This window comes from Phaenicophaeus curvirostris, chromosome 14, assembly GCF_032191515.1.
Source record: "Phaenicophaeus curvirostris isolate KB17595 chromosome 14, BPBGC_Pcur_1.0, whole genome shotgun sequence".
In the NCBI taxonomy this organism is placed as follows: Eukaryota; Metazoa; Chordata; class Aves; order Cuculiformes; family Cuculidae; genus Phaenicophaeus; species Phaenicophaeus curvirostris.
The window spans coordinates 15164316-15188595 of NC_091405.1; the positions used below are offsets into that span (position 1 = coordinate 15164316).

General features: G+C 37.5%; 1 protein-coding gene across 5 annotated transcripts in view; it reads left to right on the plus strand.

Moving 5' to 3' along the window:
• Positions 1–1389: 1389 nt before the first annotated feature.
• Positions 1390–24280, plus strand: part of CHD9 (chromodomain helicase DNA binding protein 9) — a 73708-nt gene continuing 50817 nt past the window's right edge. For 3 of the 5 annotated variants that reach the window (XM_069868619.1, XM_069868622.1, XM_069868620.1), the window contains exons 1-3: positions 1390–1467; positions 3216–3304; positions 6379–7981. In XM_069868619.1, the coding sequence (XP_069724720.1) occupies positions 6545–7981 (1437 nt within the window). In that variant the 5' untranslated portion in view covers positions 1390–1467; positions 3216–3304; positions 6379–6544. Of the gene's footprint in view, positions 1468–3215; positions 3305–6378; positions 7982–10098; positions 10131–23774; positions 23827–24280 lie in introns of those variants that run through there. The other 2 variants (XM_069868624.1, XM_069868623.1) reach the window with 2 other exon arrangements.

Consider the following 24280-nt stretch of genomic DNA (forward strand, 5'->3'; position numbering starts at 1 on the left):
TTTGGAAACCTGAAGAAGGGAACTTCGGGAAATGTTGTTATTTGTGTTAGAAAAGTAATCGGGAACTCAATGAGGTCCTTAAATTGAGTCCTCACAGGTACATAGCTGGAGGAACAAAATGGCAATGATGTTTGAAGAGCTGAACTAGTTGCTAGTATAGCTTCTTTCAGTAATGTTGTGGTCCTGAGCTTCTTAAAAGTTATTTTCACTGAAATAAACTGACTAGGAGATAAGCTTTGTTCTTTGCAAGAAGATTCTCCAAACTTTTAGTGTCTTTGTAACTCACAGTCCATTTTAGCAAATAAAGATCTTCTAATTTTCTTTATTATTTTTGTCCCTTTATTGCCATTAAAGTGTGCAAAATACAGATGACAAAATAGAATGTGTGATTGCACTCCGGCCATTTTAATGCCAAGTTTAATGGGTTTGTTTAAACTTACAAACTAAACGGGGAGACTGCACAGTGGAAGAGCTGATGCACATGTAAGTTTTGTTCTACTGGCAGTGCTTGAGGGCAATAGCCTTTGGAGAAGGAGGTAGTTGAAAGTACTAACTACTTAAACTGCTGCTGTTAAGCTTTCTAAAGGGTATTTGCAAATACCGAAGCCATTAAGACCACACAAGGGCTTTGTATGAAACTAAATTATTTTAATAAATTATATGGTGTTTTAAAAACTAGAAATTTGGATTAAGTTGTTAGTCTAAACTAACTGACATTATTTGTTTATTCCCTATTACAGCAATGTGTATATAGGTTTTAGTGCCCAAAATTAGGAAGAGTAATATTGTTCAAAATTTTTTATTGGTAATAGTAATGCTTTAGGATTTCCTGAAAATCACTTAGGAAAATATCTATTCTGCTTTCTGTATTTTATGAAGACGCTATTTGAGATGGGCTGTGGAGGATAATCTTTAAAAAAACTTCTAGGATAGCTTAAAATGTGCTTGTATAGCTTAAGACGTGCTTATAACAAATTGAGTTCTGGTTCTGTTTAATAAAGTATGGCCTTTGTTTGTATATCAGTGAATTTTCCCAATTCAGGAATTAAAAGCAAGTTTTAAGACTCTCTTCCAAGGAAAGAGACTCACTGAACACTTTTTTTTTTACCATATCTTATTTAACATATTATATGTACACATATATAATTGATATATATGTAAATAAAAGTTCTCATGCAATATAGCTTATTTAAGAATGTGTGGAGATAGATGCCATTTTGCACCTTGATAAAGCTTTACTTTCATTTTGTGTGTGTTTCTCTTCGGCACTGACTGTAATCGTCTATGATTCTTATGCTGTCTTAAATATTTTTTGTCTTTTACATTTAAAAAAAATTATAGATATGATGAACGTATATTTAGTTATATTTCTTTTTCTTTCCAACACAGGATTTTAAAAAAAATTAAGGACTCCACAATTGTCTCCATATTGGAAGCTGTTCAAGCAAGTCGACACTGTCCCAAAGAGTAAGAAACATCTTTTTTTCTCTTTACTTTGAGGATTCACAAAGAATCCAGTGGAGGGAGGATCCAAACCAGCTAGGTTATGGATAACTAAGGACTTAAGACAGTATTTGTATTCTATGGTAGTTACAGGAGAATTAGGTTTCTTTTTATTTTTTATTATTGAACTCTCACAGGTAGGAGAAATTACTTGACTGCTGGTTTTCAATTTTTTGTAATTAAAATTAAGTTTTTGAATGCCTCAATTAAGTTAATATATCTATTGTAAACTCTCTATAACTTTGTTTAGTCAACAAAGAATTTTTAAATAAACATACATTTAGGAATTAAAAAATGTATTTAAATGCTGCACAAAACCTGACAGTTAAATATTTTCAATCTTGATTCAACTTTCTGGTTGTGAAGAGGACTTGTGCAAGGTGTGAGCTCTTATTTACATGGTGGCAGTTCCAGTATAGAAAATAGGGAATAAGTAGAGGAAGTTTTCTAGCTGTTCTGATACAAAATTCATACCACTTCACATAGATAGCAAACAAAAATGGAAGTACTTCAACAGCCTTCAGCTAGATTTGTGTTTGGGCACATGCTATTTTTTATGAATTTTAGAAAAAATTCTCAGCACGTTAAAGGATGCCTATTAGGCTGCAGCAGACACATTTTAGTTTAGAAACAGTAGAATAAGTCTTGAAGTTACAGAGTAATAAAAGGACAAGAAATGTGTTAATTTATGTACCAAATTAGTATAGAATAATTTTTTTTACTGGAACATTGTGGACTTTCCATAGCTGTTCTGAACAATTTATGTTTGATGTGTTACAACATTGTTTCAAAGATGTGGGGTGAAGAAATAATCTGTGTGTCAACATCTGCTTTCTAATGCAGTGATAGATGCTATCTTGTCTTTTAGTAAAGATTGGAAGTTCAACTGTGTTAATACTGTTGCAGAGGTATTTAAGAATTCATCATCAAGAAATTGTATTTAGTGAGAGGGAAATGTGTATTTGTTCAAATTGGAGGATGCTGTGCCTTGGAGGGAATGATGATGTTTTTAGGAGGGTAGCAGTGTTTATGGAAAATCACTGGTCTAGAATGTGAGTTCATATACTAACGTTTCAGGTATCTTTTAATGTTAGAGAGTGTTTTCTTTGCTCTGAGGCTTTTACACACAGGCTCTAGAAGCCTGTACTTTCACCCTATGCACATTTTCCTGTACACTGTAATGTTTATAAGCATCTATCAGATTAAAAGAACTTCTGCAAGCTTAACTCCTCTACATAGTGTCAAGTCAAGGAGTAGGATAAAACTGTCATGCAAGCATTGCTCTCCAAGAAAGGCAGTGTCAATTCCTTTGGGCAAACGTGTCTGTCAATATGTAACACTGTACTGCTCATAAAAGAGAATATGTACAGAGCTTTTCACATTGACAGGTTTAAAAGCTAACCTCAAAACCTCTGTTTTCTTAAGTCCTTATATTGTGTCTTAAGGTTGCTTGAAAATTTTTGTTTTTCTGGCACAGACTGCCCTTCAACTTAGAGGTTTGTAAGGCTGGGGATTTTTTTCAGTGACCCTACCAAATGGGCACTTCACTTGCCTATTTATCAGGCATATATAAAACCATGGCTACCAGTGATTGTGTGTTAATTCTGCTGTTGTTGAGTTTGTGGTATTGACTCAGTTTTTAAGTATTGCGTTTGAATATTTACTGCTGAAGCTGGTTATTGTGTCATTTGTTTACCATGTTTTATTTTTAGGTCTCTAATGATGAGGTATCCATCTGGATTTAAAGCATATCTCTGAGCTTCTAAATTCTTCATCGAAGAGATGTGTTCTATATTCATGGGTAAGAATGGTTTTTTATCTTGACCTGGGCCTTTCTCTTAGGTATCTTGTGATATATTTTTAATTTAGAAGATTTAAACAACTTATGTCTTATAGGTTAAGCAAATACTTAGGATGGTATAGAGTTCTTCAGGTGCCTGTGTGAGCTTTTGATTTTAACCCAAGCTAGTTACTAAACTTTGGAATTCATATATCTAAGTATCAGTGCTTAATATGTTGCAGCGATTGTTATAATGTGTTCTCTGCTTATATTAAGCGCTGCTTGCTGAAATATAATTTTTAGACTTTATTAATTTATCTTGAGTCAAAATGTAATGTTATAATTGTATCACTTGAAGAAGTATAGTAAGTGGACTAAACATGCTGTGAGACTTCCTGGTATCATGCTGTCTTATACAGGGAGTTCTGTGATGTCTTTTCGCTTTGTTGTGTGGTTTTGCTCTGTTCAGCTTAAGCAAAGCTGCTCTCAATAAAGAAGCTGTCCCATTCACAAAGAGGGCAAGTGGCTTTGATTATGGTATAAATTTTCTTCAGTTGCATTGGAAGATGGGTTTTCTTTGCAAGTGAAATGTTATATGTCGTGTTGGTGTACTTGAACTTTTATGAATGACTGTAACAATTGATGGTTATTGATTTATTTCTTTTTTCTTGTAAAGCTTTAATATTTCTTTCCCAGAGGCTACCTGCTTCAGGAGAAAGGTGGAGGGGTGGTGGAAGGGGTCTTGTGCATGTCTGGGGAGTAGAGGGGGAAATTACAAACTACATGAGGAGTTTGGTGCAAGCAAAGCAAGTGTAGATATGAGAGCAGACTGTTTTGAATTGCTATGACAAGCACATAAAGGACAGTTTTATGCTCTTAACTCAGAGCTGGAACTGGAACCTAGTCCTAAGAATTTAATTTGGGACTGCCAGTTTCAGATCTTTCTCTTCCTAATCTTCAAATCAAAATACAGGGTACTTAAGTTATCTTTTGAAGTATGATGTCTGTGAACTCAGTAGCAGAAGAGAATTCTAAATGTAAGTGCTATGTTGAGGGTGTGATTTTACTGAAGGAATGGGTCATTACTCAAAAATAATTACAAATGCATACATATGAAAAGTGATTTTCAAATAAAATATTGCATGTTTTTCTACATAATTCGATGTACATTTTAATATTTAATTAAACAGGTTACCCTGACATTGTTTCTCCTAATTTTAGGGATAACAAGAAAAATCTTTCTAATACCACAGTACTCTTCTGTACAAAGATTTACTTATTTCTTTCTGTTGGGAATAAAAGAGTTCATCTCTACCCAATATCTAAATGTTCTTTTTTAATCTTCTACGTTTCTGGCGTTTTGAGGAGATTGTGCTGTCCCTTTGTGCATTTCAAATTTAACACATAAATTATCTCTAAATCTGTAATAGAATATCATTTATATTGGCACATCAGTGGGAAGTGACTTCTGTGCTATTTAATTTACAGCAGCTTTTTTAACTTGGCCAAAGCTTTAGTTATAATTAAATCTGACAAATAATTATGTTTTAATTATGTTTTAGTTGTAATATTGTGGAGAGAACGTCTCTATAATTTCTGAATATTGTTTAGAAGTGATCAGGTTTTTGAGTAAACCTTGAAATGCGTTCACCTTAACTTGGGTGATAAAGTTAGTCTTTCCTGTGAATTAATCTATAGACAACTCCATCACTCCATCTTATTTAAAAAACAACAGAAAATAAACACTTTATTTTTTCAGAGTAGCAAGTTTAATGTATGATCTTATTCTGTAGCCATTAGATAGTAGGTACCATGCAGTAGTATCAGTTTATTCGTTTTATACATAGAATCAGCTTGATTGGTACGAAGTAGAGCAGTTAAAATAGAAAGGGAGAAACTAAATACTACTAAGAAATATTACTGAATGCCTCTGGGTTCTACTATATATAAAAACCCGAAGTAAAAACCAACTGCAGAAAATTCAGGTTTTACCAAACATCTTATAATTGGTCAATATTATTGAACCAATTCTAGCTGACGGAGAGCAGTAGCTTCTTCAATTCAAGTACAACAAGCATAATCTTCCAGTTGCTTTGTCAAGTTGTACCTCTGTTGTGGTACCGATTTTGTTGACTAGAATGGGACCAAGCAGTTCTTAGACACTGATGTTGTGGAAGGATCTTGGTAACTTTAAGCTGAGTAAAGTTTAGTATTAAATCAGTATATAATAATGGTAGGGAATTTAGACATTCAGAGTATTAGAATTAATTTAATTTCTACGAGAAATGTGACTTCATAATGAGTTCTCAATGTAAAAGGGCACAAAGATGTCAAATTTTGTCTACTAAGAGAAATCAAACTTTACATAGCTGTAAAATGAAATTATTTACCATAACCCTAGAAAGAAAACAACTTGTGTTTCAAAACTAAGTAAGTGGGTAATACATTCTGTTGAACCAAAGGCAGTTTTTTTTCCTTCATTCATCCTTGACTATATCACTGTATTCATCCTCTTGTCTTTGCTTTAAATAAGAGTTCTAATAAGTGAGATAACTTGAAGATAACTTTCAGATTCTTACTCAATGCAGTTCAAATGGAATCATAGAACGTCTCAGCTTTTTCTATTGAAGTCAAGGTAGCTTTGTTTCTAAATGTAATTTAGAACCTCTCAAGTTTCTTGTTTAAACATACCTGAAATGTACACAATAGTTCTGTATTACATTATTTCTTTCAACAAACAAGTTTTAGTTCTGGAATATTAAAACCCACAATTTTGTTACAGTTTGATAGTTTTAATGAAAATTGCGAAGGAGAATCTAGAAGTGTGCTTAGGTGATAGGGAAAATAACATAAAAAAATGAAACATCTAAAATGTCAAATATTACTTTAATTATGAAGGCACAAAAATGATAAATGCATCACCAGAAATCAAGTATAAGTAAAAATAACTTAATTGATTTGTGATTCAATTGAATTTTCAAGTTATTAACAAAATACCAAAAATTTGTAAAAATGTTGGGGAGAGGAAGGAGTGATGAGAGTTGTAGAAGTAGTTTTTCTCTTTTTTTATCCCCTTTTTTTCTTTCCTCCTATAGGACGCTTTAACACTTGCCGACGAATGTTTCATCAGAAGCACTAATGGATGCTGGCATGCCTTGGATAAGGTGGTGACCGCTGGATGTCTTTTGTTTCTGTTCACTGCAGAGAGCTGAAATTGACTCCATTTGGAGTTGAGAGAAAAAGCAGTACAGACCTATCAAGATGACTGATCCTATGATGGATTTTTTTGATGATGCCAATCTTTTTAGTGAGACCTTAGAAGGTTTGTCAGATGATGCCTTTGTTCAACCTGGACCTGTTTCACTTGTTGATGAATTGAATCTGGGTGCAGAATTTGAACCTTTGCACATAGACTCATTGAACCATGTGCAAGATGCTCAAAATCAACAAAAGATGAGTGACTTTGATCAGCTGAATCAGTACGATTCACTGAAACTTCACTCAGTAAATCAGTCTTTTAATAGCTCAGCTGATAATGTCTTATCACCACACTCTCAATTCAATTGTTCACCAATTCATCCACAAAACCAATCTAATGGGATGTTTCCAGATGTGGCTGATGGTAGTCCTATGTGGGGTCATCAGACTGCCACAACTGTTTCCAATCAAAATGGGTCTCCCTTTCACCAAGGACATTCTCAGTCTATGCAGCAAAACAAAAGCTTTGTAGCACACCATGACTTTGCCTTATTTCAGGCTAATGAACCGCAGCATCAGTGTGCCTCTCTACAGTCCCAACAAAGCAGAAACAACACGGGGCAAGATGCTCTGAGTCAGCCAAAAGACTTCATGGAAGTTAACGTATCTAGTTCTCACAGAGTCAGTGTTAACCATCCAACTCCAGTATCTAATCCATCAACTTCACAGCAGCCTCTGTCTGTTCAACAGTTTTCTCAAACTGCAAGTGCTTCAATACATTTTTGTGGGAATCAAGAAGGAAATTTTGATGGACAGTCTCCAACTATTACTCCATGTTCTGTCAATAATAGCCAACAATTCTCGTCTCCTTATTCCTACTCTAATAACCATATTTCTCCTACCAGCCTTCTTCAATCTACAACAGCTCTTTCTACTAGCCAGCAGACACACTCTATCTCTGACTTCACTGGAAGTGATGCCTTTACATCTCAAACAGGGACCAAGCAAGAAACAACTGAGCACATGTTGAATCCTAATACACCTTTAAATTCAAATAGTTTTCAAATGTTGCATTCTGCACATCCTCAGGGCAACTTTAGTAGTTCAAAACTCTCTCCTGTGAATATTAATTTTCCAGCTTCTGCTGGTTCTGCTTCTCAGATAAGCCATTTCACCGACCCTATTGAAAGCAACGGTTTTACATCTTTAGATGACAACTTACTTCATCAGGTCGAGACACATAATGAGCCGTTTTCAGGACTTGACCCGGATGACCTCCTTCAGGAAGACCTTCTGCCACAGTTTGATGATTCTGCATTTGTGCAGGATAGCACAAGCCATGTTTTAGACCATGATCTAGAACATCACATAACCCCACCACAAGTAACACAGTCATCTGATCTTGTTCGAGCACAGACTCATAGTCAGATCCATCCTTGGCATTCTTCAGTTACGAATCAGCATCTGCAAGACAGAAGTCGTGTAACCTCACGAGGGCAGGTATGTAGAGCTTTTGCGGGGTAGGGGTTTGAGCCGTTTGATTTGGTTAATAATACTGACTGGTGCTGATGCCAAAGCATGGTAACTGAAGTCTCTGAGTTGTTGTTTGACCCTAAAGAAATCTAAGTAGCTGCTTCTTCAGGAAAAAAAAAAACAAACTCTTTTGATGCAGACCTTGCTTTCTCCTGTTGTTTTGTCACTGTTGTAGAAAACAAGATTTATATGACCAGAAATATTTATTCAGACATAACAGTACTGGTCCTTCTGCTGCTTATATTCCTAAGGACAGCATAGAAAATTGGTTGGCTTATGATTTTGGTGCAAATAGAAAGCTTGTTGTCTTTTCAGATACTTAGAGCAAGGTTTTTTAAAGCTTTAATAAGGCTGCGTGGCTGATTTCCTTCAGGGTTGTACTGGTGGTGTTTCTCAGTCCTCTGCTTGGTGTCTTTGTGCTGGTGCTCATTGGCTAAAAATGCAAACTTTTTTGTTGGGTTTTTTTTTTTTTTTTGGGATGTGATTAGTAATAACAGAAAATGTGTAAAAGGTTATGCCTGTGTTTGATTTGGTTACTTTTGGCTAAACCAGAAAACTGTGATTGTTTCAGTGTAGTGTGCACATCTACAGCAAGTATTCAAGCCCTCGGTGTGGAGGACAAAGTAGCATAATATATATAGTGTACTTTTGTAGTGGTATACAAGAGAATCAAACATTTGCAGACAGTGCAGAGCTTTTCAGACTATCTGTGAGAAATGAAAATTATGTGAGCATTGAAGAGTCCAGAAAGACAATCCCTTAATCCTTCAGCCTGTTTCTTAGTAGTGCTTCTTCATAAGATATGTAGCATACTGAATTTTCACATAGTTTTCACTGAGATATTAAGTCCACTTTTTATTTAATGCTGACCTTTATCTTCAACTGTATCATCATCTATTTTATTGGAAGTGTGCAAGTGTCAATAAAGTCAAGAATGCTTTGGTCTCTTAGGAGGGTAGCTAAGCTTTTTGAACACAAACAAAATAGGACAACTAAATGTAGTTTTCCACAACACGGTAACCAGCAAAAGCTACTAGAAACTTGAGCATAGCCAAGATCCTTAAGATTTTTTCACATCAAAAACTTTCTAAATAAAAAGAAAATATGTCTCAAATATATGAGAGGCTTCGTAACCAAAGGCAACAATCATTACTCTTTCAGCTTTTAAAATTTATCAATCTTTAAAGCTATTGCTGTGGTTTTGGAGACTGGTTTAGTGGCTTTCCTTGTTAATGCTTAAAGAATGGTATCAGTGAATGCATTAGTTGTAAGTTAATACCTTAATATTATCACAGTTTGGCACTGCTTGGTAGCTTCCAGTCCAAATTTGATCTGATAGGAATGGCAGAAATTTTTTCAATTAGATGGTTTGGCAGAAGGAGCTATAGCTTCTATATGATAAATGCAGATATTCACTTGCTGTTGCTGGTTCTCTAGGGCTTCCAAAATTGTGAGGCTGTCTGTTGAAATCCATATACTTGTGAAAGTAGGAATTTTTATTTTAAACTGTGTTTTAAAATCTAGTCAGAGTTTAGCTTGTGTTTGGGAAAGGAAAGGAAATACAAATGTTTTCTACTCTTCAATCTGTGCATCTCAAAATAGAGGCAACTCTAACATTAAATATGTGCATGCAGACAGCTTTAAACAGTTTGAAATAACTATCATTTGTCTAAATTCTTGCTACAAAGATTCTACCTGACAATATATAAAGGTATCGTATGGGATGGGGCAGTTGAGGGGAGGACTCTTGGGAAGCAAAGGAACTTAATTACTGACTCTTGCTTCTACTTAGTTTGCACAAGGCAGGCCTGTGAAAGAGGCATTGCAACCTCTTTCCCCCTCTCTTTAATTTTGTGTCATTAGTGTAGAGATAAGGGTTTAACACATTTAATCTTTGGTCTTGGTTCAGTAGATAGCTTCTCCATTACAACTTCCACTTACATTTATGGAGCATGTAATTTTCAATTCCTACTAGTGAAACTTTTTCTGTAAAACTGTGGTGTGATGTTGAGAAGAGCTCAATTAGCTGACTGGTTCAGCAGATGTGTTCTGTTAATTTTGGTAAATATTTCTTATGTTTTCAGTTGAGGAGGGGGAAAAAGAGGGCACAGCTCAAGTCCCTACTCCTATCAGTTATCTGGCTAACCTCAAGACATAGCGTAGTAGCTGCTAGTGAAAGGTGATCCTATTTATTATTTTTGTACAGTACTGCAGAGGGAGCTGCGCCTGGGTTCCCTACCAGGAAGCGGAGCATCAGAACCTAGAGCCGCTAACAGTAGCACTGAGGCTATTGGTGTACCATGAGCATACTTGGGGTGAAGGGTGAAGAGGAAGCAAATTCCAGGATAAGTGGGGTAGTGAGAAATCCAGGGGTTACCATTTGTGAGGAGCATGTGGAATACAAGCCAGGTGGCAAAAAGTAGGTCTAATAAACTTTCTGGTGCTGTGTCTTTTCTTGTTGGATATATCAGAACCTTTTAAGATGTACTTCAGTCAGTTTTGATGCTTTGTTTTGTAACTGGGAATAGGGGGAAATTTCTGAGATGAGTGGAGAGTGATTAAGGTTTTAGGGGCTTTTGTTACGTTTTTTATCCTGATGTGAAAACAGAGGGACTTTGCGATATTTAAACTTTTTTTTACATTCTTCTCATGAAACATTGAAATTTAACAAGACAGAAAACAGTTATAAAACTGCTTGGTTTGGGTTTTATTATTTCAGGGAATCCAATCAGTTGTGTAAATTGTATAAATTGGATTGTGACCTTGAGTTTATCTAATTGGCAGATGTGTAGTATTTCCTTCAGAAACTGGTTGTGAAGTGATAGCTGTCAGGCTATTGTGAGGAATGTATTGACAGGGGAGTGACAGAAGCTAACAATTTAGAAGCCTCTTTAAATCAGTAGTGTATGTAATATGAATGCTAATAGAAAAGTAAGGCAGTTACTGAAGTTAAGAAGTATTTCAGAGCTGCCTTTTGTCCGATTAAAATTTTAATTTGGTTCTAATTCTCACTTTTATTCTTTGATCGCTTTGTAGAAGTCGAAGTTCAAGATGAGTTTGTTCTGTTTGTGCTTTTTACAAATGTGTATAATTTAACCAGAGAGGGAAAAACTAAGGTAAGGGAAAGGGAGAGAATATTGGTCTTAGGAAACTTGTCTTCTAGGAGTTAAGTGGGAAGGGATTTTGAGTAACTTTGATATGTAATACTTAAGGTGAAATGTTTATTGTTGTAACTAGACAGTGTTTTGTAGTGTACAAAACCTAAGGAGGAATTACTAGTAGATTTAATTAATTTCAACAGTTTTAGTTTAATTGAGAACTTTTCCAAAAGGAAAATGTGTTATTTCATGAAATAGTTAATGAACTGTAGCTATTGGTTGTCTAATGTTGGGTCCATTCCAAAGATCTTTAATTGCAGTTATGATGAGGTTATTTAAAATTAAGAAAGAGCATTTACTACTTGTTCAATTATTTGAAAGCAAGCATACTGATCACGTTTTTATTTGTACAGCTATTGTTTTCATGTAAATTAATTTAAAAATTAATACAATCAGTTCAGTGTAATAATACTGCAGATTTAAAAACAATCAAGAATGTCTTTTGCTGCTATTGTACTTTCTATTCCTGCTGTAATTAGATTATAATTGTAAATAAATTGTGCTTCGTAGTTTTACATAATGCATTTTTCATCAGTTAGAGAACAGAAAGTAAAATGGAGAAACATGCTGAAGATTCTTATAGCCTCAGCTTTGAGTAATATAACACTTCTGATCTTTTTAACTTCACTTAAAACTGTTCTGATAAAGCAAAATTATCTGTTCGCTTTTCATAAAGTTGAAACAAGACAACGAAAATGCAGACTTCAACATTCAGTTCTGCATGCTTAGAAGGAAAAGGAAGTTGGAAAGGTAATCTGAAGTATAAACTGTCCTAAGAGAAATTTACAACTTTTTCACTGTGTGTGTTATTTTGTAATAATCTCTCCTGGATACATACATGAAAGCAGAATAATTAAAATTCAACTGGAACATAGTAATTTGTTAATAACCTTAAATGCTGTAGAACAAGGTGGCAGTCTTAGTTCTTAAATCATAGGAATACTGGAACAAGTTTCACCTTAGGCTTATGTGCTGCTAAGATGCATGACCTTAACAGTGACAGGCCTTTCACCCCTGCCTGTATTAGCAGGTTCCTCCATTTTACATCAACTCTAAATTCATTATAGGCAAGCATCCCTTGGATTATTCCAGTTGTAAACCTCTTACTTTGCCTGTGGTTCGTGTTCTGCTTGTGTCTGATATCTTGCACTGTAAAGTTGTTATAAGAGAAATGCATAGTAAGCAGTGATGTGTTTCCTTGGTGAGTTATGGGAGGTACAGCAGCCAGTCACTTTGTACATGCAGTTCTGAGAGTTGTGTAAAAGCTGAGGATATAGTTATTTGCCAGAGTGTATTTTTATGCTCTATATAGTTCAATTTTAAGTGAGCCTGTAATGTGAAATATTTTGAAATAATGAACTGATCGCACTATCTGTTAAGTCTTTGTGGAAGAGACTGGCCGTTTGGCACACAAAGTTTGTAGCCTATGGCTCCTAAGTATTGTAAAGATTGTAAAATTATGATGTTGTTAGATATATTGTTTGTGAAGCAGTGGATGATAGTTTTCAGTGGGAGCAAGTGCAGTGAAATACACACATCAGAATTTGTCTGACTTTGTCACCTGGAAGCTGAAATCTAGACGTGTCCTTGGCAGCACGATGCTGTCTCTAATGAGGCTGTCCTGCTGCTGTATGTTGACAGCAGTTCTGTTGACTTTACCTGCATTAAGGAGACGAATTTTTCTTGTCTTGAGTTTTACACTGCATCTCGTCCTGCCTTTTCTGCCAATAGTTGGACTCAGCTGAGATAGAACTATATTGCTGTGTTTGTTTCTTGAGACCTGTCTTGCAACTTTTTTGTTCAATCTGTACCAAAAGTTCATGCTGTCTGCTGTTTAGTTTTGGGGTTTTTTGTTTTTTTTTTTTTTTTAGTGGTTATCACTGTGAAGATCTTGGATTCTTTGTTCTTTCTCTAGAATTTTTTTGGAGACTTCAAGGGAAAATGTTGGGTTTTTTTTTTTTTTTGCTTTTGCATTTTGTTCTTTGCTTGAAGTTGAATTCTGTTGGTCCTCTGACTTGTGACATCTGTTTTCAAACCATTGCTGCTTTTTAGTAGATCCTTTTCTGTAGGCATCTAGTTTTCCTTCTCAGTTGGGGGGACGATTTTGTTCAGGAATATTTAATTGAGAAAACTAGATTGAACAGGAGTGATTTTGCTGAGCTTACATTATATGCTAACGTAGTCTCTTGTGTTGGAGATTCTGGCATAGAAAGTTGTTAAAGTAGTTCATTGACACTAATGCAAATATTTATATTAGTTTGAATTGAAGAGAAAGAAGTATTCCCCCTTTAAATTTAAGTGGATATGCTGTGCAATCAGAAACGGGTTTAATTATATTAGTGACTCCCTAGCTGTTGGGATTAAAAATAAGTAACTTTTCCCAATTTCTGTCAGTATATTTGAATGCAGTTAAGAGCTGATATTTTTTCTCTCACTGAAATTACAGACGTGAAAAACATTTTGGTTGCTCCATTAGGTATGACAGAATTCTACAGAAAAAGCCAGGTTTGGCAATTGAATCAACTTAGCTGTTTCTAGTGAATAAGATTATTGTAGACAGAGATTATGCATGCTAGCCTTTCTGAATATGCATTTAAAGATAGTTCGTGACCAGCATTTCCCTATTGATAAGGAATGAAATAAGATCTTTTTTTCCCACGTGTGTCATCTTCCATGATACTTCATTGTTCTGCCATGAGCAAACAGTGAAAAGAGGTGTTTTAAAAACTAACTAAACCAAAAAATGAAGTTGCCATTCATACTGTAGAATGATTTCCCAGTTCTGACCAAGACAGTGATCAGTTGCAGCACGTTTTTCCAAGAGCCTTCACGCCCTGAATAAGGTGCTTCCCTTAACTTCTAAGTGAATTTTATTTTACCATCGCACTCAATGTAGTACAAAATTTAAGTAGAATTTGGTAAAATATGCTGTTCAAACATGTTGTGGAAGAGAAACTGTCTCTTTGTTTTATTTAATCTGTGATGGTTTCTCTGACCTAGCCCAGCTTTCCTTTCTGTAGGCAATTGCACAGGTGAGGTGTTGAAACAGAAGGTGGGCACGTTCATGCTAGTTCTGCATAGCTGTTGCCTATTTGCCCTTGGCTTTCATCACTTAAGCAGGTTAAGTGACTCCTTTAAGTAGCAGAAGAGTACAAAAAAAAGACCATGGATGGTTCTGCTGTTTACAACCCTTCACAACTATAATGACTTCTGACTGTGGGACAAAAAACAAAACAAAAAACAACCCACAGTGAGATGTTTTGAGGGGGAAATCGTGGCAGTAGCAAACTTCCTGAGGACTAAAGAAGTCTTGTTTGTAATTACAGAAATGCTCTCTTACAAGGCCACTCCCATGAGAGGTGTAGAGGGAACACTAACTGAAGTTGTTTTGACAGGAACCAGCTACCATCAGCATCCCGTGTCTTTTTAAGTAAGAAATGTATGTATGCCTTTCTGGTTTTTCAGTGTGCTCGGCACAGGCATGCTGCAGCTTACCTGGGGTATTTGCACTAAGGTGAATAAAAAATATCCTTGTGTGGTGTTCTTTTTGGGTGTAGTTTGTGTGGGGTTTTGTCTCCTGGTCTTCCTCTCTGATTGGTAATGAAAAACATCAGAAAATTGCTCTCTTGATAGCACGCAAAATTGGTGACCGTTTAGAACGTGAGTGAGCAGGTACCAACACAGGATAATGGAAAAAGGGAAGCTCTTTCTTCAGTTTAATTGGGGATTTCTGTAGTTTTGTTTTCTGTTCTGCACACTTCTGCAGTGTCTTCTTTCTTGTTTTACATAAGAATTGGTGTTTTTAAGGATTTTGTCATCTTTCTACCCGCTTTCCAGTTTGACATGTGAGGTAATTTGATACATAAAATGATAGGTGCAGTTTATTATAAACTGCATGTCGCTGTAATGGTCGAACACAATTGTATCTTTGGTTTTCACAGTGTTTGTTTCACAGCGTGCATTGCCGTTTGTGTTTATTTTGGTATTGGGTCATTGAGGTAGATGTTATTACTTTGCTGTCTGGATGACAATAGCACTTGGATGATTCGGTGGCCACTTCAGGTCAGTGTTAGCTTTCTGTTGTATGTACTGGCTGGGTATGTTGCTTTCACAGCTGGTGAAATGCCTTAAACTTAGATGATTGAACTCGGAGTCTCTATCTGCTTGATAGGTTCACTTGATAGTAGTTGTGTACTAAGCTGAAGTTAGCAGCAGACTTCCAGTGAGTTTATTTCAGTTGTTATTAAGAAATTTACATTTTAAGAACACGGTAAGAAAAGTTGCAGTACAAAAGGAAACTTTAAAAGTTCAATATATTGTGTGTAACATCTTTCTTTTGCCTTATTTTATGGATGGAGTTTAATTTAAGGTGTGTTTTCACCTTTTTTTGGTTTTTTTTACACATTTGAATTTATGCTTAGTACTCTGATTACAGAATTCTTATGTCCTGTATTTTCAAAGAAATAGAAGCTTGGATTTTATTTGGCCTCTTGTTTTGCTTTTTGATCATGCTTGCAGTTTTGGAAAAGTGCTAATGCTGAACTTCCTTTTGTGACTCATAAGGCCTTAAAGTGAGCTGCTGTATTATTATAGATCTTGTTCTTTCCAGACAGGCAGTTTCTGAAAGAGTCTTTCCCATTAAAGACCAACTTCCTTTACGTCAGTAAGGACGTTATGTTTCAGAAGCTTTACCTCGACCATCATATTGAAAGATTTGTTTCTGCATAAAAACCTTCGTGTGTGGATTGTGTTACTGCCTTCAGACAACCAAATGTGTGCATTTGTCTCTCTTTCAGGACAGGAGTTTTAGAACGTTCAAAAGAAAAAGGAATGTAGAAAGTAAGCAGTAGTTTGAAATGGATGGTTAACAATATAAACTATTGCAGCAGTCTTCCTTTTTTTCCCTTTTACTATGCATAGAGAACTGAAACAGGCTTGAGTAATCAGAGTAGAAGTTCAGTAAGAAGGGTCTTTTCAGGGTATATTATCTTAAACTTTGACCTTCTTATATTAAGCTTTTTGCAAGAGGAAAGAGTGATAAACCCTGGATTTCTGGGAATACAGTATGCTCAAAACCCTAAAATAAATATCTCTGACTTTATACAGTGAAAAGTTAATTTTCATTCATAATTTAACACCAGGGAATGATACTGCATGTAGACAAATCAATACTTCAATAAAGGAACAACAGTTTAAATGTTGTCATAAATAAACAAGTACACTCCACAGCATTTGCCTTTTTAAAAGAATTTACTCAGCCATTTCTTAATCTAGGTAGGGTAGAATTTGCCATGGGAGTCCTCTCAGTAGGTGCACGTGTAGGAGACTCAGTAGCACAGGTGGGAAAGGAAAAAATAGAAGGTAAAGGCAATGTTAGATACTACTGAACATGAATTTCAAGTGATAATAACAAAACAGGAGGTGTAAAAGGCTGATATTTGGCCACATAGTCAAAATCTCTTAGAAAGAAATATGGGTCCCTAGAGCATTTCCCCAGGTCTTAGGGTTTGATGCATTTGCGTGCCTTCAGGGAAGGGGAAGAAGAGGTAGGGAATGGGAAGGCTCCTTTAGCATTGCTTTAGCAGAACTTTTTCTTTTGTCAGATGAGGATCTACATGGAAATAGGGACACAAGAAAGAATGAGTCAACTATGGGGTGTCAAAGGGTTGGATTTTGCAGTTCGTAGTTACTGTAACTGTCATGTCTATATGGAATCTCTGAAGTCCAAAAAAGATTGAGCTCATGCTTCATTTCACTCAGTAAGGTTTTTCTTCACTTCCAGTCGGTCTGCTTCATGTAAGTTGCTACGTGTTATATTTTCAGGATACCTGATGTTTGCTAACGGGAAAAATGGAGTCCTGAACCATTCTGTTACAGAATAATTTGTGAATGATTTTTTTTTTTTGTGAGTTATGCTTGCTGTTGCAGTTTTATAATAAATATTTATGTTTTGTTTCTTTTTTTTCCAAAGCCTCAAAATTAGCCCCAGGAAAATGTATAGAAAGATCATTTACCTTGGGGACAGGGAGAACAAAATACGAACTTACTCCAGCCCGAAGTCATTTAGGGATTTCCTGTTGTTTGCTTACAACAAGGTGGTTTTGTTTTCCCTTTATCAATCTTAAAGTTAAGAAAGAAAGTATCTTCTTATACTACATTTTTTGAAGGGAGAATATGAGTTTAATGAAAGCCTTTTTTCCCCTTTCTGAAATCAGAGAGGCATTCGAGAAAGTCTGTTTTTTCAGTAGTTTGGTCTAAAGAAAAGTTCAGATCTTAAGTGCAGTAAAAATTACTTCTAGCACTTCTCACTACACTTCATATTTACATTTGATATCTGTTCAGGGAGTCCCCTTACTTTGGATTTAAAATATAATGGAAAAAGAAACTAAATTTTTTTCATGCAATGTTTCCTACAGAAAAGAATGAAGTTAACAGCTTATTCTGTGTTTCTCCAGTATTGATCCGTGGCAGGTTCTTTAAGTACCACTCACTGGTGTGGGATTACTTAAACTGACATTGGTTCAGTGCTGAAAGAAGTTAGTGCAGTTTCAGTTAACATGATATTTTTCTGGAGTATAAAAGGTCATTAAGAAAAAAAGCTGGAGAGCTGTTCTCTTGCTGCTTGGCAGCTTCCCACTCCCTGCAGTTATAGAAGCTTTCTGCCTTTACCTGTAAAATAGAAGTTTTCCTATTGTAAAACAGGAGTGTGTTATAGAAGCTCCTCTCTTACTGTACCTTCTCAGAGTCTCTTTGCTGTGAGATTGCAGTGGATTGATACATTTGTAGGGTTTTATATGGGGCTTTTGAACTCTAATGACTAGTGTTTTTAAATCAAAATGATCTGTGTTATTTTCTTGCCCATAAGTATGTGGCGAAGTATCATACAGATTTATTTCCAGATGCTCGCACAGGACTTGTTTCAAACAGTGAACTGAAACCTGACTTTCCTTTTATAGAGTTTTGAGTTAAGTCAACCCTTTTTAAAGGAGTCAAATAATTTTGAAAATTGTCAGATAAGATCGGTGAAGAGTGCAAGAAAGAAACATAGTGGAGCTTTCCCGCTGAAATGTTTTGACCCTTAGGATGAGTATTAAGATTTTTAGGAAATCCTTGGAGGTAGTGGAATGGCATGGGTGAAGTTGCCCTGAGCTTAGTGATTTCAACCTATCATGCATCCACAAGGCCAGTTGAATTGAATATGATCATTACATTTTTTTTGTATATTGTATTCCACAGTTTTGTTATGTTAAGTATAGCAGTACTTCCAGTGAGGACCCAATCCCATGCGTGGAACAAAACATATACAGCACATCAGGCCTAGATCACCAGAAGTACTTGATGTTACTGGCTGTGCATGTGGAAAATAGCACCTGAGAAATTTTAGTGAGGCAGTGGGTTTTATTGGCATTACATGCTCTTTTCCAAACAGTGATGTTGACCATTTCAATCCAGAACCAAAGATAAGTGGGTACCTGATGGGCTCAAAACACCAAGCCACTGAAAACCGACACACTCCTAACACCGTAGCTTGGCAGAGTGAGCAGGATCAAGTTCTCAATTTCTTTTATTGTAGAGAGCATGTTACATACAAAGCAGGTGCTTGTTTCGTCTTAGAAACATGACTAGTGGAAGGTTGCTGACCTGTATATTAATGTTTCAATTTCCACATCAAGTTAAAATTTGAGTATAAGCTTAGAGTTAAATGCCTTGTGAGGTACAAATCACAATAACCAAATTTACATTCTTAAATGACTATTAAACAGAGAAAAAAAAATTGCCTGGCCTGTTGTGTAGTTGTTAGCCTTCCATTTATCGGCGTTACAGATAACGAATATGGAATATAGAAAAGGTAGAATAAAAAAAAAGTAAAAAGACAGAGGAAAAAAATTATCTGTAGCATGTCTGTTTTCATTTGGGTTAGGTTTCACATACGTATGTCTTCAGAGTCTATATCCCTTAAACACTGAGACCCTCATAAGCGATATTAAAAAGCAAGAAAAGAAGGAGGACTATTAGCACGTCGAATGAACCATGGTTTGGAATGCATCACTGGCTTTCTTAATAGTTCCATATATGCATGAAAGAGAATGGAAAAATGATAGAACCCCGTGGATCTTCGTTTGCCAATGCTCTTGGTTTTGTAGAGCAATCCTAACAGATGGTCTGGGGCAACTGTTGAACAACAAAATAAAAAGCTATTCAGTAGGAACTCTGAAGGGAGAAAAAAAAGGGCACTTTTCTGGAGAGTAGAAACCTTGTTGCATGTTCAGGGGATCTTCCCATCAGTTGTGCAGAAGCAGCTCAATGAACCATGGAAAGCTTAGTTCAGCTGATCATCTAAAGGAAAACCACTTCCTTTGCTGGGATTGCCATTCAGCAAAGGAGGCTCCTTCCTGCATGCGTGTGGGGTGACACATTTGTATTGTAAGGAATCTTGTGCATATTGAGTCTCTCAGGGGTGTGAGCTCCTGTGTTTTTTATGTAATAGGTACACTTTTTGATTATAACGCTGCCATTAAAAAATCACTAGAAGTTATTTATGCAGCCTGTACTAGATAAACAAAGTTTAGAGTACTAGAATGGAATATAATTCAAATTATGAACAGCTATTCCTTTAAGATTTTTCACTATAGCAGCTTAAAAGCAACCTCAGTTTTCAAATTTTGATGTGATTATAATAGGAAAAAATGAGAAGCTAATTTGGATGAAAACCCCAAACTATTATCATTAATTGTGATTCATTTACTTCTATTACAGTTTGATAGTGATACTATTTTGGTGACTTGACATGCACAAAGGAATTCCTTGTTTAATAATAAATATGGACAAAGATATTGTGGTAATGCATCATGATCAGGTTTCCAGGTGGTTAATTTTAGATGCTTTCAGTGCAGTTGATTTCAAGGTCATCTTGATTTTCCTAAGGACCTGGTAGAGCAGCAAGAACTTGTTTTGTTCTCAAGGCATGTGTACTTGGTGTGCACATCTTCCTGCAGATGTGTGCTAACTACAGCCAAAACTAAAAGCATCATTCAAGGCACTGTGAATGTAAACCTTGGCTTTCTACTGCTGGACAAGTTAGGGTCACAATTTTTAGTTCTTGGTGGTAGTAAGTGCTTGGGTGAGTAGATCCACAAGTGAAAGTCATTATTGAAAGAAAAAAGTGCTATTTGTAATTAAGTCAGGAATATGTGACTAAAATTCCAGGGAAACGCATTATCAGTCCTTACAGTACATCTAGAATGGATGCAACCAAGGACATACACTTACTCTTAAAGATTTTTTGCACACACAGAATTAAAAGTAATACCAGTAATAGCCATACCTACTCAAGAAAGGTGTTCCTACAGTAGAAATGCTCTTTCAGTTATGGAACAGATAAACCTTTGGTTTTTAGAAGTTTTCTTCTATCTTAAACTTACTTTCTTCTTGGGCCTTCCTTTGTGGTGGTATGCAGAGGATGTGAAGAAATCAGCAGTTGTTCAGGAGCAAATGAAAATGGGCTTGGGACTTCAAGGTAAAAAAAGCCAGTGTCCCTAAGTGTTGAGGACGATGATTTGTCCTTGCCGTGAGAAGTACTGTTTCGACAGTGACAGCTTTCAAAAGCATGTCCTACGCAACCCACAACAAAATGTTGGAGAAATGGCCTATGAAAAGTGATTTCAGCAGAATACTGCTAGCTGTTGAGAAGACTGCTGTCATGACTTTGTGTCTTGATATTGTCTGGGAACTTGATTGCTCTACATTATTTAAATTAAGATATTATTCAGGCATGTGTAGTGTACCTTCTACTCCTGCAAGACAACATGTCAAATTCTTTCGAATACTGCTGAAAAGAAAATGCTCCCTTGGCTACTGCGAATCAGGGCATATGTGGGCAAGTCCACAGCTGTTACCTTATCTGTTCCACCCGTAGCATGGTGAACAGCGTATGTTCCATGGCCTCTGCCTGCTGTGATTAATGGCTTTTGCAGCCAGCAAGAGCATGACTTTGACATGATTCCTGCCAATTTCCCTGCTCCCCACAGGATCGCTGGGAGCAGCATGGAGCTGACGGGAGGCTTGTTCAGTGCTTTGGCTGCTGCTTGGCAAAGCTGTTAGCAGCAGCAGCAGCAGCATGTAATCCAGATCCCTCTCTGTGCAGACTCAAGAAAACATTGCATTGGTTTGCTTTCAGTTATATTTGGATTGTCATGCTTGCAAGCATGAAAAATTAATCCAAATTTTTCCAAATAAAATCTTCAGTTTTAAAATAGGCAGCTGCTCTAAAGTTTTCCTTTCCAACTTTCCTTCTACATTTGTCAGTTAAGAATTTCTTTCTTTATTCTGATAGGTGGAATAGGTTTGTAAGTAATTTGAAAATGATGTATGTTCCTTCAGGACGTTTGATCTGCATCTCCTCTCACTAAAGGGGGAGGGATATTTTTGGCTTTGCAAAATGCTTTGTCCTTTTTGTTGCAGATGCTGTGTAGCTTTAGAAATTGTTTTCGGTGTGCCTGGGTTATAACTCTATAACTATTTATAGCCACACTTCTTTTTTGAAGAATGAAATGATTATCAGAATAAGAGAATTCTACCCAATTAGTTGATTTTGTAGCTTTACAAATGACAGATACTATCCTGTGTACTGCAAGCATGTTTTTGGGTCTCCTAATCTCAAAGTGCTTAGGTTACGTTCTAGTTAGGGTTTTTGTGACAATGGTGACTTCTTTAATGAAGGTTTCATTACAGCTTTATTTAGCTTAGAATGGCTAGCTAGTGCCTTCCTGCATCTTCATGAATGTCATTTCCATGTGGTTAGAAATGTCATAGCAAAATTAAAAAAAACAACAACAAAACAAACGCTTTCAGTTTGCTAACAAATAGCTCACTGTTTGTGCAGTGCAGGAGGTGTAACTTATAAACAGAGGTGATGCTGTAGAGCCAGCAGCAGAGGGTCAGCCTGAGGAATTAAAACATAGAGTAGCCTCATCCAGCATATTCACAACTCTACCGCAAGAAAGTAGTAAAGTTGAGGAATAACTTGGGAAGCAGCTTTTAGCTCTGAGGATGTGTAGTATGAGAACCTTTGTTTACGAAGTAGTACAGTATCTAGGAAGATTATTGCAAAAGAACTAAGAAAAAGCTATCGTTCCTATAGTGCCCACTTCATAATTAGGCAGTTTTAATTTGTTTCTTTCTGGACCAGGAATGTTAAAGAAGATAGCAGTTTATTTTAAAAATGCTCTGACTGTACTGGCTTTCGTAGTGTTTGGCTTAGTGCTGAAGTTATACCAAAAATATAGGAATATCTGTTTGTCTAGCTGATCTCAAAATGCAAAATAGTACAATATTTAGCATTTTTACTATGTTATGAAATAATAACCCCAAAAGATAAATCATCGCAATTTGTTATTGGTCTTGTAACTATAATGCAGAAGCTACTTGGCTAGAGTTCTGAAAAATAAAATTAACATTTAATGACTGACCTTGTGATTAAGATGCATATTTACAGAAATATCTTTGAATGTCAGTGGTATTCATAAGAAACCAACCCATATAATGTGTTGGAACCACTGGTATTTTCAATGGACAATGAACTCCATTTTGATATTAATCTTAAATAGAAGTGAAATTCTGAATAAGTCTAAGGCCTAATCTTAACAGTCTAAAAATCCCTGCAATATTTTATATTTTCTATGGACAAACACATAGATATCACAAAATATAAGTATTAATACATATTAAGCGAAAGAGAAATCACATCCTGACCTTTCTTCATTCTTTAATGGGCTTCTGAGAATGAAGGTCGTTGCTGGGATGGAGCTTTGCCGTCAAAAGCCGCTCATTACGTAGGGTTTTGGTTTTTTTTTGTCTCTGTGTTGACAACACGCATTTAAAAACTGGTCGGATGCTTTGAAATAGCATTTCCAAACAACGCTGGAACCAAGAGTTTCCCACGGAGCCGTGACCCGCGTAGGTGAGATTGTCACCGCTGAGCATCCCGCAGATCTGGGCAGGAGCGGCAGGTGCGCTTGGACTTGGATCTCTAAGGTCTTTTCCAACCTAGGCATTCTGCGGGTGTAGGATAGAGCGTAGAATTCTTCCATTTTCTGTGGCAAGGAGGGAAATCTGTGAGCAAACGCTCAGACAGTCGCCGTCAGCTCGTAGTAATGAATGGAATGTAGGTAGAATTGAAGAGCAGCGGCGAGGGGAGCGGGCTGGATGGAACTGAGGTAGAAGCGAGGAGCAGCGGCTCGGGAGCGGGCTGGGTAGCGTGTAGGTAGAAGCGAGGAGCGTGGGCTCGGGGCGGCGGGTCCCGGCGGGGCCGCAGGAGTTAAGGCGGCGCCGGGCGGGGGTTGCGCCGCGGAGCCTCCCGGCGCGGTAACGGGTAGCACCATCTGCTGGCCCGCCGCCGCGGGAGGAGCCGGGCTCTAACGACATCTCTCATATTCACGCTGATGCGTTTGGATGCTTTGTGCGTTCGTTCCTTCCTGCGCTTTGTTGGGCTCCGGGCGGCGAGCGCCATGCGTGCGCGCCCAGGGCCGCGCGGGCCCCGCCGCTCGCTGAACAGGCCGCCGCGCCGCCTGCCCCCCGCGCTCTCCTCCTGAGCGCCGGCCCAGCGGCCCGCGCCGGGCGCCAGCCATGTCTTCGGCGAAGAGGCCGAGGGGAAGGGTAAGCGAGAGCCCGAGCGAGGGGGGAGGAGGAGGGGTTCTCGGGGCTAAGAGGCTAATGGGATTGAATAACCCTCGCTACTACTGGCTGCGGCGGCGGAGCCGTGCCGCGGCGCCATCTTGAGCCGGCGGCGCGGGGCGATGCGGGGCGAGGCGGGCGGCAGCGGCCGCCCCGGCCCCGGCCGTGGGGGCTCCTCTCCGGGCCGCGGCGGGGGAGGGGAGCCCGGCCCGAAAACGTGTCTAAGAGCCGGGGAGCCGGCCTCGCGGCCGCGGGGAAGTCGGCCCCGCGCCGGGGAGACGCGGTTTAAAACCCGGGGATGAGAACGAGCCGCCCTTTCCAGCTGAGGCGCTGACCTTGTGTTGATGTCGATAAAAGACGGACCGCTCGCCCATCTCCTGATGACCGCAGAGCTGTGCATTTGTACTTCGGCTTTTCTCTTTTGTCTGTCTTTTAA